Raw genomic sequence first — 16,754 nt, forward strand, 5'->3', positions numbered from 1 at the left:
TGGTGTGTGTATATACATATATGCCCATTACTGTCATCTGTTAGAGGCTAGGGATGCTGCTACATGCACATCCTTCAATGCGCAGGACAGTCCCACACCACAAAGAATTATTTGACCTCAAATGTCAATAGTGCTGATGTTGAGAAACTGATGTATATATATTCTATATATGCCCTTGAAGGAAGATGAGATCTTAACAGAAGGCATTGGATGTTTTTATGTACTGTAAATATACCCACCCACTTATATTAAGTGCATAAAGAGGTATGCAGACAAATTTGTGAAAGCGTGCCTATTTCTATTTATTTTACAACCACATAGCCCTCAGAGCAACTGAGAATATGGAAATGTATTCTTGTCATGGCAGTTATCCTTGTTGGATATATTAGTGCCTCTTTTTTTTAATATTAAAGAAATGAAAGTGATTGAGATATAAACCAACCATATATAATGAAGAGATTATTTCTATATGTCGACTTGGATCTAGAATTTTAGAATATAAACGAAGGGATGAAGCCTAGAGAAAGAAACCAGCTTGCTTCCAAATCACTTAGCCTAGTAATGGGCAGTTTAAACAAGTACTCAGATTTTTAGGCCTCTGACTTGTGTAAAATAAAAAAAAAACTTATCTTTACAATATTCCCGCCTAACTCAAGGAACTAGTGATAGTGTTATCCCAGTTTTAGAGAAGGTAAAACTAAGATTTAAAGGTAGTAAGTAACCCATTGGCACACAAGTGTTAAGTGGTGGAGCCAGGCAGTAGGGTGCTTATTAAATCCATTGCTTTTTTTCTTTGATCATCTTATAGAGAAGACACATCTAAGAATAACAGGGAGAAGAAAAATAGAAAAAAAAATCATCTGATATAATGAGGATAAAATGTTTGTCAAGTGAGAACTGAGTAGCACTGAGTCCTACTTTGTAAGCTACTAAAATTTGAAATAGGAAATGTTTAAGTAATGGTTGGATTACCAAATATCATAATATTATATTTCCTCTACTGTTCTCTTCCCTTTCCTTCACAACCATTCATTTTGTTAATACCTATGATGCTAAATTTTTTTTTGAAAAAAATTTCCAGCTTTAATTTTATGTCATCAGTAATGGAGAATTCCTAAAACCATTGAGATTTCAGTTGTCATTCTGTTTATGTATAATTTGTTTAGAATTTGACCTTACATGGTATTTTCTTAACTTGTAAGATTTTCAGTGTGTTTTATGTCTGAATCATCCCTCGAAGTGGGTTTCTTATTAGTAGATATTATTGTAACAGACTTGTGGTTTTGGAATAGGATCTTTAAATTTTTTTTATAACTGTGGAAAATTAGTGGTTTCTCTCTCATTAGTATTGACAAACAGTCTTTTAGTCCGTAATGGCATCTAAAAGCATTTAATAACCTTCGAAGGCATTTTAAGACAACAGTCTTCTCAACAAAATATGAAGACCCAGGCTTTATCCTGGACTTGTTAGGAGAACCTAGAAAGATCACTAGTAATTGGCCTTAGGTTGCTGCTGGTAACCTCAGCATAACAAATATGTTTTTTCTGCTTAGTAAGCCATATTGGTAGATTTATTCCAAACAAATTATTTTCTTTTGCACATTTAAAATTTCTTTTTTAATTTCCACCACCTTTCACCAGCCTTCAGAGGCCCAAATTGCGGTTAAAATACCTTTTCATATTATTTGAATTATTGCTCACCCCAGCCCGCCACCCCCACCCTTTTCCTGTTTCCCCCTCCTCTTTTCCCTCAATGGCACTGTTCTGCAAACGCTGCAATGATTGATATGATGGCAGTGCTGTCGTTCTTTTTAACCAAAAAAAAAGTCATTTTTGTTCTAGGTATTTTAATAGAGTCCCATTAAAGATGTATTGCTGACTGAAATATCGGCATGAAGGGCTCTCACTGAGCTGAGCCCAGGAATTAAGAAGTCAGGAAATCGACTGCTGCATTGCAAGAGAGCCTTGTGTGACACCGAATCTCCTGATTGGGGAGATCATTACTGCTATTATGACTCGACTTGCGTAGGAATTTTAAATTCCATCTGAATGTCAGTAATAACCCTCTTAGCAAATTATCCTGAATAAAATCACGAAGGCATTTTATATAATAGGTGTTGAATTACTGGATAGATTTGCTAATTAAATACTCTTTGTTCTGCTGCAGTTGACATTACAGGGTAAGATCTTGAACAATTATTCTCAACAGCTGTACTTTGTTAAGGGAAAAATTAACCACAAAGTTTATTTTTTTATACTTGAAGTTGGCAGATTTTTGAAATGTGCTTGAAAAAATTCCATCATCCAATTGGTAATGAGTAGATAAATATGCAGGTGTTGCTATGAAATCAGATAACTGCAGACTGCCTTATTAATGAATTTAGCGAGCTTTTATAGCCCTGTTTTCTAGCTGTTGGCACTTATAAAATGATTTTCTGTCAGAATGGGTAGCTTTAATATTAGGCTTGTCATTTTAAAGTGAACTTATGAGTGGTCATCTTATAATAATCACTGTACATTGTGTCCGGCAGACCTTTCTGGGTACCTGTGGATTTTTTAAAAAAAAATGTATTTCCTTAATGGGGACAATATCTGTAATGTATAAGTTTTTTTATTGTCGGCTTCCAGAACATTCAGGTGGTATCCTTTTTTTAAAAAGGCAATGGGACGGAATAAAAGAAAATGAAATCTACGGTTCAGCAAATATCAAGCTCTTTTTTATCTCTGTTACTTTGGGCGCAATCTCAGAGCCTCATTTTTCCTCATGTAAAATGAGGCTTGTAATACTGCCTACCTCTTAGGATTATTCATTCTGCACTCTACAAATATTTATTAATAGCTACTATGTACCAAGCCCTCTGCTGGATACTGAGAATTTGGCAATCGTCTTTGACCAGCCCACTGGCCCTCCAGCAGCTGAGCCCTCCCCAGTGACTCTTTAGCAGTTCAAATTGAGGGTTGGGCCTGAGGGCAGCTTTGGGATGATCCTCCTCATTAGAACTTGGGCAAGTATTGGGCTGGGTAAAGTACTGTGATTCTTACCATCTAGAACTGCTTAGCTAGGAAGCATGAGAGAATAAGCATAGTTGTGGGCTATCCTGTATAAAATGGACTGAAGATTTGACATGCTGTTGTGAGGCCCTTGAGTCTGAGACAGAGCAGTAGCTGTTGAGGTCCACTGGAAAGATGATGATTAAAACTACCCATAGAAATTGGTACAACCTCCATGGAGAGCCATTTGGCTATGTTTATCAAAAAAAATTTAAGACATAAAACCTTTAATCAGTAAGTCCACTTGTAGGACCTTGTACTGTTACTGGCAGATTTGCAGATTGCACAGATATACAAATCATTTGGTAAAGAATGAATATAATGGTAAAAAAATTAGAAAAAATCCATATGTCCATTAATAGAACTAATTAAATTATAGTCTTTTCATACAATGAAATACTCGTATTTCTTTCAGTGTGAGTATGGAGTAATTGCTAAGATAAATTGTTAGGTGAATAAAGCAGTTGCAGAAAGGTCTATAGTTTGCTTAGTTTGTTACAATTTCTGTGCACACCAACCACCAAAACGTTTCTGCCATCAAAGAGAAAATAGTTTTGTTAGCAGCCCTCATTGTGTGTGGAAATGGTTGTGAATTGGTGGCAGGATAGAATGGGGGTGGATGATATATCTGAAAAGCGAAGATTTCCAATTTGTAACAAAGGGGCAATTGGAGATGACATAGGAGGTTTGGTTCACGTTGTGAAAGAAGAGTAGCAAGGATTGGTTGCTGAATATGCAGACTTGCAGTGAAAGGTTGACAAGTTGTTTCTATGGTATTTACTCTGTTGGTTAACAGTTACCTTATGGAGTTGTCCATTGTGATGAGAGAAGCTAAGCCAAGCAAGGTGGAAGGGACCAGAGGGTGAAGGGAACCCTTGATAAGTAGCTCTGTTCTCACTATCATTAACTTGACTTAGGTTGGTCTCATGCTTGCCCCTTTCCCAAAAGACTTGTCAGGCATTCTCCCATAATTCATTTCTCTGTCATTTAAATGTTAAAAAACGAAAATGAAGTAGGGGAGAGTGAATGTTTTTTATAAGTTAATTTTAGTGTCCAGAAGAAAAGTAATTAGATTAGTATGAGACCTCCCAGTCAACTAGCAGTTTTTTGAGTGCTTGTTATATGCAATGCTTATTATATATGTTATGTACCTAGAGTTAGGCACAAACGTGATACAAAGAGGTAAGGGAAGTGGTCTTTGACCTCCAGAAGCTTGTATCTAGTCGAGGAGAAGATAGAATGTCAATTAATAATAAAGCATCATTTACAGGCCAGAGAAATGGTGCAAGTGTAGATTAGAGGTGGGAGCAATCACTGGGCTGGGCTGATCAGCTTAAGCTTTGTGGAAGAAGAAGGACTTGAGGTGCTGAGGTTTGTAAAATTCCACCACAGGAAGAGGACTAGGGGAGAAATTCCAGGTGGGAACACTTAGGAGCAAAGTCACGAAAAGATGAGGCTGTGCTTGTAACTGTTGGAGGACTGTGAGATGTAAATGATGGGCCATAATGTTGGAGCATTAGTGTGGGTGCAGTTGCAGAGTTTGGGCTTGGTCTTGTAGACAGGGTGGAGGCTTTGAAAACATTTAAGGGATTGGCAGTGGTATGCAGAGTGGGTTGATAATAAGGTGTGAGTTTTGGAGTCAGGTGCTTTCCATCTTACAGTCAACCCTTCTCAGCATGTTGGTTTTCTGTCTGCTCCATTAGAATCTGGGAGCTTTTTCTAAAAAAAAAAAAAAAAAAAAAACAAAACAAAAAAAGCTGCTGGGCCTTAGCATTGGTATGTTTTTTTGTTTGTTTTGTTTGTTTTGTATGTTTGTTTTGTTTTTTAAATCCTCAGGTGATTTGACTATGCAGCCTTTATTAAAGCCACCAGCTTAACCTAATCAGTATACATTCCCCCCCTCTGGGGGCAGGGGAAGAGCCTCTTTTCCAAAGAACATAAGACAATGGACATCTGAACAAATTTGAGAGACAGTAATGAAGGGGTGGGAGGCAATATAAATGGAATAATGGGGGGATGTAAAAGATGCTCAAAGTCAGGATTTAATAGGACTCAGTAATATGAAGGACAAGAAAGGCAAATGATATCTTGAAGTTTGAGCTCAGTTGCCAGGGAGAACTACTGAGGTAGGAGAAAGAAATACAAATGAAGTAAATTTCTTCTCTGGCCCATTGGAAAAGTGGCTTCTGGTGTAGACTGATGCTTTGAAAGGTGGGTGGTGGCAGATGAACGATACCATAGAACGACTAGGGCTCCATGTTCTGGAGTCAAACTGCCTTGCTCTGTCACTTACTTGGGCAGGTTAATTGTTTTCTCTTTGTCTTTTTGATATTAATAGTAGCTGTCTCTTGGGGGAATGAAATGAAAAAACACACAAGGTGCTACTAGCACCGTATCTGGCACACGTGTGTATATGTGCATGCACACGCGCACACAAACCCTGAGTGCTCCCTGTATGTGTATTACTGCTTTTTAAGAGACCTTCATTTGTTAATACATGTTACTTCTGATCTGGATCCACATTATAGCCTAGTCTATAACTGTAGGGTCCTCGGGACAGACTGTTCTATAGATATTATCTATATGTTAATCTTCATTCACCAAATATTTATTGAGTCTCAATTTTCTAGTGGCACTGTGCTAGCTCCTGGTAGTATAGTGAAGATCTACTCTTTGCCCTCAAGGAATTTACAGTCTAGGGAAGAATTTTAAATCTAGAGTTTACATTTTTTTACATTTTAAAATCCTGAATGTCATGAGTCAAAATTGCCAGATTTGAAATGCTCTATCTGCCCTTTTTTTATTAACCATACAGTTCTATTTAAATATTAGTAATGAGAAGAGTTTGCTCTTTTGCCATATTATAAAGGGGCATTTTTATTATGCATATTTATTGAAGATAAAGATATATATCCGCTTGCAAGTATCTGGTTAAGAATCAGCTTAGAGACAAACTTATTTTTAGATTCTGTTGTTTTTATTGTTATTTTGAGAGTTGGAGTTAGAAAACCATCAAGAGCTTTAAAAATATATGGAAATGGCAGATCATTGTGATTACCTATTCTGTGCTTATTTATGTTTTTGTAATCATGTAATGCATTAATCTTGACTTTTTTGTTTCATTCAGATTTTGATGCACACAAAGGAGATGGTACAGAAGGTAATGTTAAGCGTTTTCATTATATAACAACTCTTAAATATCATACCTTGTAACATTTTTGTATTCAAGGAAAATTGTAACCCAAACAGACTGGAAATCGCTTCTTAGGATGCCTAGTTTACATTTATAATCCCTCCTAATGGATTATAGCTTTTTTCTTTTACCAACACTGATATGATCTAGCCGCTGCTTGAAGCCTATATGTGAGTATTTCAAGCAAATTAGTAACAGTGCTAATTAGAGTTTACTTCTAGGCCTTTAATACTGTATGTGTTCTAGTGCCATTTATTAGGATCTATTTTTTTTTTGGCATTCTTTGTATTCTACTGAATACTATTCAAAACTGTTAATATTTTAGAATGGATGTGTGCCCCCCTGAGTTTTTAAAATCCATTATGGTTCCACTAAAATTGCCATGATGACTCAGCATATGGAATAGCAGGTAAATATAGATCCCTCCCCTTCCTGGTTGCTCATCCTCCTTTATCTCAGTATTCAAGTTCATGTTTTGTTTCAGTCGAAACTGGACACAATTCCCCTGCTACTCCACTGTGTTTGGCTTTTTAAAAATTGGGGAGATTTTCTTAATTTTGTAGTGCTTGCCATTCTGTTTTATAGAGCTTAATCTTTAATTGTACGCCTCTAGCAATATGGGTAATAATAAACATAAACCTTTGAAAATTCCATGGAACCTGTAATTTCCATGTATGGAAAATCTTAAGTACCTTTACTTTCTTGGTGTATAGTAGTCATTGTGTTTTGTTAATGTTTGCAATTTTTGCTTTTATTAGATGAATCTTGAAGTTATTTATGGAGATACAGATTCAATTATGATAAACACCAATAGCACCAATCTAGAAGAAGTATTTAAGCTGGGAAACAAGGTGAGAAGATTTGGTGAAATTACCTGTTTTACCTACTTCTGTAGCTTCTATTTTTATAATGGAACACCAGAAATTCATGTATGTGTGCTTACAAAAATAATAAACTAATCACCTCTCAATTCTTCATCCTCTTTTACTTCAGTTGTTTTTTTGAGAGTAAAATTCAAAGGTAATTGTCTTATTCTTCAATGATGAAGTCTAAGTGTTGTAAGTTTATTAAGACGTGATCACATTAGTACTTATCACATTATCATTTATAAGAAAATATATGTATCCAGTAGTTATTCAAATGAATCTTAATACATAGAGATAGGTATGGATAAGTACATACAAACATACATTTATACACTCTCACATGTATAATTTTTACAATACTTAAAAATATATTTGAATAATTAAAAGCATAAAAATATAAGTATTATTTGAAAAGGCATGGAGTCATTTTTAAATATTCATTTGTAACCTCCTAATTGCAATTCACACTTAGCCAGTGTTTCTTGAACACTTTCTATGTTAAGGTGTTGTCCCAATAAACTAAAATTAGATATCATCTTATAAACTAGTAATGTCTTACCTTTCCCCCATGGGATGTATAGAATTTGAACTGTATGTAGCCTTCACTTGAGAGTAAGCCTGACATATTATACTAATATTGAATCTTGGAAAGCTTTGTATTTTCTCTGGGGGCCCTATCAATAAAGAGGAGGTGACTCTGTTTATTTGTTCAGCATATAGTTATGTGGTTATATGCAAGGTGCTGTGGGAGGCACAGGGAGATCTTAGACATTTTTTAAAGCGGTACCGGGGCTTGAACCCGGGATTTCTTACATGCAAAGCAGGTGCTCAACCACTGAGCTGCACCCACTCCCCTTAGACATTATTTTAATAGTCAAGGTTTTATTTAGTTCTAGCCACATATCTACGTGTAGCCAATCTCTAATTCGGTAGTTTGAAGACAAGTACATATGTATTTAGCCTTTAGAATTAAAATAGACTTTATTTCATAATTTTCCTAGGGCTGACCCTGCCAATTCTGTCCTTTGATTGAGTGAGATGATGTATTTATATTTTTGTCTCTATTTATTGGTTTTATCTGTTTCTGTTCTTGTGCTTTTTCAGTGTCCTTGCATTGTACTCAGCATATCGTGTTCCATATAAGCTGAGTAAATGTACTCTAAGCTTGTATGACTTCAAGTTCTGTTTAGATGAACTCTTAGGAATTTGTAACGTGTTTATCTTCTCCCTTTTAGGTGTTTGAGAAGTTAGTATTAATAGTTGAAATTTTCACAGGTGAAAAGTGAAGTGAATAAGTTATACAAACTGCTTGAAATAGATATCGATGGTGTTTTCAAGTCCCTGCTACTGCTGAAGAAAAAGAAATATGCTGCTCTGGTTGTTGAGCCAACGTCGGATGGGAACTATATCACCAAACAGGAGCTGAAAGGATTAGATATAGTTAGAAGAGATTGGTGTGATCTTGCTAAAGACACTGGAAAGTGAGTTCAGCTTTCATTTTTGCTTTTGCTGTTTGTCTTTTTAAAAATTCAAGTGTTTAGTGACATTGTGGAGAATACCTGTAGTGCTGCCAAACACAAGGACACAACCTCTTTTTTGTTATTGTCATTATTATTATTATTTCATATTAACAATTCTTACTCATTTAGAGTAGAATTTTACAGATAGATTATAACTTAGGCAAAACCAAATGTCCTGAGTAAGAAATGCTTGCTGTAAGATAAATCTTCTATGAGTTTTCTTGGTCGAGGTTAAACCTTCACATTTTAGAGCCTTACAGAGTTGGTTTTTTTTTTTTTTTTTTTTTTTTTTTTTTTTAAAGATTTATTTATTTATTTAATTTCCCCCCCTCCCCTGGTTGTCTGTTCTTGGTGTCTATTTGCTGCGTCTTGTTTCTTTTGTCCGCTTCTGTTGTCGTCAGCGGCACGGGAAGTGTGGGCGGCGCCTTTCCTGGGCAGGCTGCTCTTTCTTTTCACGCTGGGCGGCTCTCCTCACGGGCGCACTCCTTGCGCGTGGGGCTCCCCCACACGGGGGACCCGTGGCACGGCACTCCTTGCGTGCATCAGCGCTGCGCATGGCCAGCTCCACACGGGTCAAGGAGGCCCGGGGTTTGAACCGCGGACCTCCCATATGGTAGACGGACGCCCTAACCACTGGGCCAAAGTCCGTTTCCCCAGAGTTGGTTTTTGTTGATACTAGTTTGTTTTTGTTTTGCTTTGCTTTAATGTTACTATTAGAAAGGGCCATGCATTTTGTTCCTGAATCTTCCTAGAGCCTTACTTTAGGAATGTTACTGTTAAGATGTTTGTGTTTTGTGGCTTTAATTGTTTTGGGATTCAAAGTGGTCCATGGAGTTTTCCCCCTGCTATGATGTGTATGTTAAAGATTCTTACTAATCTCAGGTTAATTTAAGAGCTAGTTATCAAATACTGTGTGTACCTTAGAAATAATAAATGTCATGAATGACCTCTTAGCTTTGCACCTAAGACTGAAGATTGTGATAATACGACCATTGTGGGAGGGGTGGTGTTGGGGGTAGAGAGCGGTAAGAAGGGTCCTATTAATTTATAAAACACCCATTTAAAAAATGAGCCTTGAGGGACTGTATGTACCGTGTTTCACATATTCCTGTTTTGTGGATTTGAACAGTTCTGAAAATAGAAGAATTGCTTTTAAGGCTAAATTTAAAATTAATTTAAATATTGCTGCATGTCAGCTTTTTTTTTAACTTGTTTTCCAGTCTTCCTCTTGCTTTCATGATGGGAGATTGAGCAATTGTTGCTTCTGCAAAACTACTCTTGATTAGGCAGAGTTGATCATCTGAGTATAGGTCACTGTTAGCCTTTTATGAAATGTAGTTTGAAATGCTTCATTGCCCCCAAATGTACCCAAAGATGAAACTACTTTGTATAGACTGTCGATTAGAGTGTTCTCTTCAGCTTTGTGTTTTCTAAGAAAAGATGCATCATAATAGAAGTAAATTTCTCTGAGTTAGAAATGTATTAGTAATTAAAGCTATACAAATGTTTTTGTCAGGGTTCTTTTTCTGACAAATTATAATGCAGCTGTCAAACCCTTGCTCTGCATTTTCTCAGAAATGGATAAAATATTGGCTTCCTTCTTTTCATTTTTTATTTTTTTTGGCTTGGTAGAATAGCATAAAGTTTTTGAGGGCTAACATCAGGTTGGAGAAGACTGAGTGATTTAAATAAAACTGAAGAAAGAAAAGTTGGAAATCCAGGTTTGTTTTTTTAAAAAATTTACATAAAGAAATTTATATTTCCATTTACCTAGCTAATCATTTCAGGCAGAGTTTTAGATAATATCTCGGTGTGCTTTATGAGGAGAGGGAAATATTTGCATTCTGAATTTTGCTCATGGGTGAAATACAACTTGTAAATGTTCTAATTGCATAAAGATGTGATAGACACATACCTTTCTCCATCTGCATTTTGCATGAAGCCTTAGCAGCCACATTGAAGAATTGTTTCTATGTTTAAGGGCAAACATGACATTCCTAGGTTGGTAAACCTTTGGTAGAGTTAATTTTAAAAAACAAATAGTAACTGCCTTTTGGACATTAACCCTTATAGCTAGTATTGTTCCCTAGTATTGCTCTTGTCCACATGTCTAATGGCATTTATCTTCCTCTTCTCTCCTCTATTAGTAAAGTGTGTTATTAAAAAAAAACCACAACAACTAATCCTTCTCTTTTTTACAGCTTTGTCATTGGTCAGATTCTTTCTGATCAAAGCCGGGACACTATAGTGGAAAATATTCAGAAGAGGTTAATAGAAATTGGAGAAAATGTGCTAAATGGCAGTGTCCCAGTGAGCCAGTTTGAAATTAACAAGGTAAATGTAGCATTTATTGCGGGCTCAGCTGCTGTCTGTGTTTTTTCTCCTCCTTCAGATAGTTGAAGAGCCACCTCATCCTTGAAATTGAAAAGAGTTCTAGCTGGTAATGAAAGCTGCCTAACAACTACATCACAGACTGAGCATATGGGTACTACCGTTTCTTCAGCAGAGGCCCTCCTTATTCCTTATTGTAATTCTCTTCTGTACGATCGTTCTTGAAGCCTTCTTTCAGAAGTTCTAAGGAGTGATTTTGTTTCTGTTTTGGGGTCTTCTTCATAGTCCTCCTAAGTAATGGTTGTTTGGGGGGCAAGCCTATAAGCTTAATGCATGTGTTTTTATTTGTCTAACTTCACAGAAGGAGATCCTTATAGATACTATAATCAGAAGGATATTTTAGAATTAAGATAGTGGCTCCACTTTCTGTGTATGTCAAGCTTTATCTCTTTTAACTATGTAAGTAATACTTGATGGACGGTCTTAGTTGTTGAAAATAGGGCATATTTTTTTCTACCTAATTTGAATAATGAAATCTTAGTTTCGAATGTGTTATGTAATAAGCTACATGGTAGGTTAGATTCCTTTTTTTTTTCCATTTAAAAAGAGTATCCTTACCTATTTAGAAGCTAATTTCATAAATAACTACTTTACCTTTTTTGTGACAAATAGGTTTCATTGTCAGTGCTCATGATGACTTTCCTTACTCTTGAAAACATTTTTATGTTGCAGCAATTACAATGTATTATTTTGAAATCTGTTTTCACCTAACATAAATATTTTTCCACATTTTTATATTACCTTAAAATTATCATGTTAATCTTCCATTTTACTGACATACGTTTATTTAAATTTTTTCTTGATCATTTAAATTATTTATACAGTTTTGCTATTGTATATAAGTATATTGGACATATTTGCTCATTTATCTTTTTGCTTTGACTGAATTACTTTTTTTTGTCTTTATTTTTTTTAATGTTACATTAAAAAAATATGAGGTCCCCATATACCCCTCACTCCCCTTACCCCACTCTTCCCATAACAACAACCTCCTCCATCATCATGGCACATTCATTGCACTTGACCAAATTACTTTTAGTTTAGATTCCTCAAAGTGAAATACTTGAGTCAAATGTTATGAATATTTGTATGCTCTTTGCCATACTGCTTTGCAAAAGGGTGATGCCAATTGATAATAATAAAATGTGTGTGCCAATTTTGCCACAGTTTTGCTTGTATTGGTATTGGTATTTAAATAAAAAATTTGCTATCATAATAGATATGAAATTGTATTTCACAGTTGGATTTAATTTGCATTTCTTTGATTCTTAGAATGAACATTTGCTCTGCATGTCTTTATTATTTATATTTATTCTTTGTTAAGTCGTTTATTGGCTGCATCTTGACTGTGATGTCTTTAATGTAACAGAAGAAGACGTTCATTTATGCATGAGCAATACTGAAAAAATAGAAATAAATATTACAAAAGGACATCTGCCTCTTGGCGCTAGCCCTTCACTTTAAGTGATGTAGTATGCACATATTGATTGGTACAAAATCACTTGGGTCATCTAGTAAATGGTTTCCTCTCAGATTTTGTTTTGGCTCTTTCTTTAAAATTTGGATAAGTAAGGGTCATGAATTCAGTTGTCTCTTGATCAACTTTTGTATCTATTCTGTTGATGTCTGCTGATTGTGTCCTTAACGCTGTCTACCTTCTTAGAAAGGTGGCTTCCAGGCATGAGTTTGGAAGGCTCAGATCAAACACAACTACATTATTGGCAAATTAACACTGACCACATGTCCTCTAGGATAGTGGGCTCACACCATCATCTCCTCATATGAATGATGACACACTATTACTAGTGTACAATAAGAAACCTAGAGCTGTAGACACACCAGTAATCTTCTAATTCTAATGAACAGTCTATATGTTCTTTTTTATTAAGTTTTTATCAAAATTTTTAAGTATATACAAAAATAGAATAGTATCATGAACCCTCATGTAGCCATTGCTCAGCTTCAATAATTATCAGCTAATAATACCTCATATCACTATTAATATTAATAATAGTTAATAATGCCTAGCGTGATACTGTGTGTACATTTTTCTATGACAACTGAAACTGTGACTTACTGACTTTATATTCTCCGTTTCACTTAGCATAGTAGCTGACACATGATAGCTGTTCATTGATCGTGAAAGAATTCATACTTAATTTTTTTAAGATTTATTTTTTTTATTTCTCTCCCCTTACCCCTCCCCCAGTTGTCTGCTCTCTGTGTCCATTTGCTATGTGTTCTTCTGTGATCACTTCTGTCCTTATCAGCGGCACCTGGAATCTATTCTTCTTTTTGTTGCGTCATCTTGTGTCAGCTCTCCGTGTGGGTGGCACCATTCCTGGGCAGGCTGCACTTTCTTTCACATTGGGCGGCTCTCCTTACGGGGCGCACTCCTTGCGGGTGGGGCTCCCCTACACGGGGGACACCCCTGCGTGGCACGGCACTCCTTGCACACATCAACACCATGCATAGGCCAGCTGCACACGGGTCAAGGAGGCCACATGGACCTCCCATGTGGTAGGCAGACGCCCTATCCATTGGGCCAAGTCCGCTTCCCTCATTTACTTTAATCATTCATCAAACATGGAGTACATCAAATGTGCACATTGCCAGATCTGGGATATAAAGTTAAATAAGGAAAGCATGGTCCTGGTTTTTAAGATGCTCATGGTCTATTGAAAATATTTACAGTCCAAGGCTATCAAACTTTGTTATAAAGAAATCTTTCTGCAATGTTGGTGTATGTAAAATAAGTTATGATGTAAGAGGTATCTGTATCATAGTTACATTCCTATGTCTATTTGCAGTAAGCCATTTATGTGAAAAGGGTGATGTATCCTTCTGATACTCTTTAACATTTGAATATTTAAAACCTGTGAGTGATTCAGTTTTTACGTTTTATTACTTTCAAAAGAGTTGAATGGAAGAGTATATGACTGGTTGTGGAAGGACTTATGACAGAATTTTTTTGTGATGCTGCTAGAGCTTTTAAAATGACAGGTTTGCCTAAGGGGAGGGCCAAGTGTGAAGTGGAGGGATTTACCTTTATAAAGAGTTTAGTGCCATCTTGCCAGAAGCAACTGAAAACTACCACATGTGGTTTTCTGCATTGCTGCGCTCTTAGTTTAAATATATTCCTTAAAGTAACACAAAATACTTCACAGATAATTTTTACAACCCTGGCTAACTTAAGCCTAAATCACCAGGAAGTTTTTTTTTTAATCAAGCCTTCTAAAATTAGCTTGTAAAATCCCCAAGTAGTCCCAGTCTAATATTTGGAAGGTGTATCAGATGAAATTCACAATTTCTTAACATTGCACTGAGGAGTAGTAAATTCAAGAAGATAACTGTTTTCTTAAGTAGAGTTACATTGCTTAAGATTTCTATATGGTATTGCCTATACAGGTCATGTGGTATACTTGGTGGATGTTTTACAACCATGTGTGACAGATATCATGCATTGATCATTTGGAAAATGTTGGTTCACTGAGTTAATGCAGATATTCCAAATGTTAACACATTTTCATTGTACAATATCAAAACATTACATTTGGTGATAATTGATACTTATTATCGTCAGTAACATCTTTAAGTTTTGGGAAGCTGTCAAGCTCATGGAGGTGGAAAAGTTTTCTAAAATTCTAATTTTTGCTTGAAAGCTTGAATTTTGTTATTGACCATATATTCTTACTTGTTATTCTTTAAGCGACAGGCTGACTTGGTTACTTTTTTTTTTTTTTTTCCTCGAGAAATTGTCTCCCAGGCACCCATGTCAGAATAGCCATAGAGTGACCATCATTCTTTCACATAAAAAGTGTGTTCTATGAAAATAGCAGCCAGTTTAGCTCACAGCTCAATCACACAAGTGCTTTTCCTCGAGCCACCATTATTGTTGAATATGCAGTAAAAGTGCTTTATGCATACTTTTCGTTTTATCACCCAGAATATTGAACTAGTACACAAGGGTCGAGAATTGAAAAAAATTAATGACTTTTCCTTCATCAAGGGCATTCTTAAGTAAAACTGCCTTTTTTTTTTATAACTGTGTGTGCATGGTGATGGAGAATATAATGACTGTTCATACAGTTTAGTGCTAACTGCCTTGTTTCATGTTTGTAAGGCACCAGCAGGTTTACCCATCATTGCTTTTGCACCATCAGTGCAAATAGAGTTATGAAAATAGGTTTGATCTCACGAGCCCCTGAAAGGGTCTTGAGGATCTCCAGGGGTCCACAGACCACAATTTGAGAAAAAAAAATCTAGCCACGCAATGCCCTGGTCCTGATCCTTTCTCCTGTCTTTTGAAACCCACCCCTTCCACAGAACTGAGTATCGCCCTCCTTCCCTTTGCATGCATTGAGTTCTAGTTCAATAGACTGCTTTCTTTCCCATCTCTTGCCCTTAATTTTTGCCTTTCTCTCTGCCTGGAAAGTTCTTGCCTCTGTCACCTTTACTTCCAAACTTGTTTTTCCTTCAAGTACCATCCTCAGGTTTTTTTTCTTCCAAGATTTCTGCTCTCAGATGGACATGACCTTTGCCTCTCTAAACTCTCTCCATATTACTCTTCACCTCTTTCCTACTTATGACACATATAGCTTATTTTTAGAGGTTTTTTCCCCCCTTTTCATCATCTACTGTTAGCAGATGACTTAATACTAGTGACTATCTTATTCATCCCACAATACTTAAATTTAGTAAGAAGTTATGGAATGAGTGAAATAATTTATTCAGCAAATATTTGATTGCTACTATATGCCAAGCCTTGTTCTGAGCACTGTGGAATACAACTGTGAGCAAGGTTGACTTCATTCCTGCTCTCTGCTCTTGTGAGACTTTTATTTTTTTTTTTAGATTTATTTTTTATTTAACCCCCCACCCCCCAATTGTCTCCTCTATGTGTCCATTCACTGTGTGTTCTTCTGGGTCCGCTTGCGTTTTTGTAAGTGGCACCTGGAATCTCTGTCTCTTTTTGTTGTGTCATATTGCTGTGTCAGCTCTCCATGTGTGTGGCACCACTCCTGGGCAGGCTGCACTTTTTTCACACAGGCGGCTCTCCTAATGGGGCAAGTTCCTTGCGCATAGGTCTCCCCTATGTGGGGGACACCCCTGCATGACAGGTCACTCCTTGCACATAGCAGCACTACGTGTAGGCCACCTTACCACATGGGCCAGGAGGCCCTGTGTTTGAACCCTGGACCTCCCATATGGTAGGCAGAATGCTCTATCAGTTGAGCCAAATCTGCTTCTCTGGACTTAACTTTCTGCTAAAAATTCACTTTGCCTTTTTGAAGCTGAAGTTGCCAGTGTGAGTAAATCCAGTGATGTTTGGTCCCTTCAGGATTTATTTAGGCTAGAGAAGCCTTTGAGAAACAGATCATTAAGTCTGAGTAGCCATTATTCATCAGTCCCAAAGAATCAGTTACTTCATTGGGAGAATTATATACACTAGGAGAAACTCCTAAGCCTGCATACAACACTGAATTTATAGTCTTAAATTTTTTATATCCCATGTGTTACGTGACATGGACCATAACTTTGTATTTCTTTTTTGTCAGGGTTGCATTTAGTTATATTATTTACTAAATGAAGGAGAAAGCAGCCTTGTAGAATATTCAAGGATTCTGTGGCATTGTTTTTACATACAGCTTCTATAATTTTTATGTTTGTGTGGCTGATATGATTCTAGTAAAGATGTGTTTAGTGTATATCAATTGAGAGGGTTTTAGTTTA

At 36.3% G+C, this 16,754-nt stretch overlaps 1 protein-coding gene across 1 annotated transcript in view; it reads left to right on the forward strand.

Moving 5' to 3' along the window:
* POLA1 (DNA polymerase alpha 1, catalytic subunit) overlaps positions 1-16,754 on the forward strand; it is a 336,041-nt gene that overhangs the window by 143,853 nt on the left and 175,434 nt on the right. The window contains exons 27-30 of the mRNA XM_058291856.1: positions 6,179-6,211; positions 7,003-7,095; positions 8,386-8,591; positions 10,832-10,964. Coding sequence (XP_058147839.1) covers positions 6,179-6,211; positions 7,003-7,095; positions 8,386-8,591; positions 10,832-10,964 — 465 coding nt within the window. The remainder of the gene's footprint in view (positions 1-6,178; positions 6,212-7,002; positions 7,096-8,385; positions 8,592-10,831; positions 10,965-16,754) is intronic.

The sequence above is a fragment of the Dasypus novemcinctus genome, chromosome X (genome assembly GCF_030445035.2).
Source record: "Dasypus novemcinctus isolate mDasNov1 chromosome X, mDasNov1.1.hap2, whole genome shotgun sequence".
Taxonomy (NCBI): domain Eukaryota; kingdom Metazoa; phylum Chordata; class Mammalia; order Cingulata; family Dasypodidae; genus Dasypus; species Dasypus novemcinctus.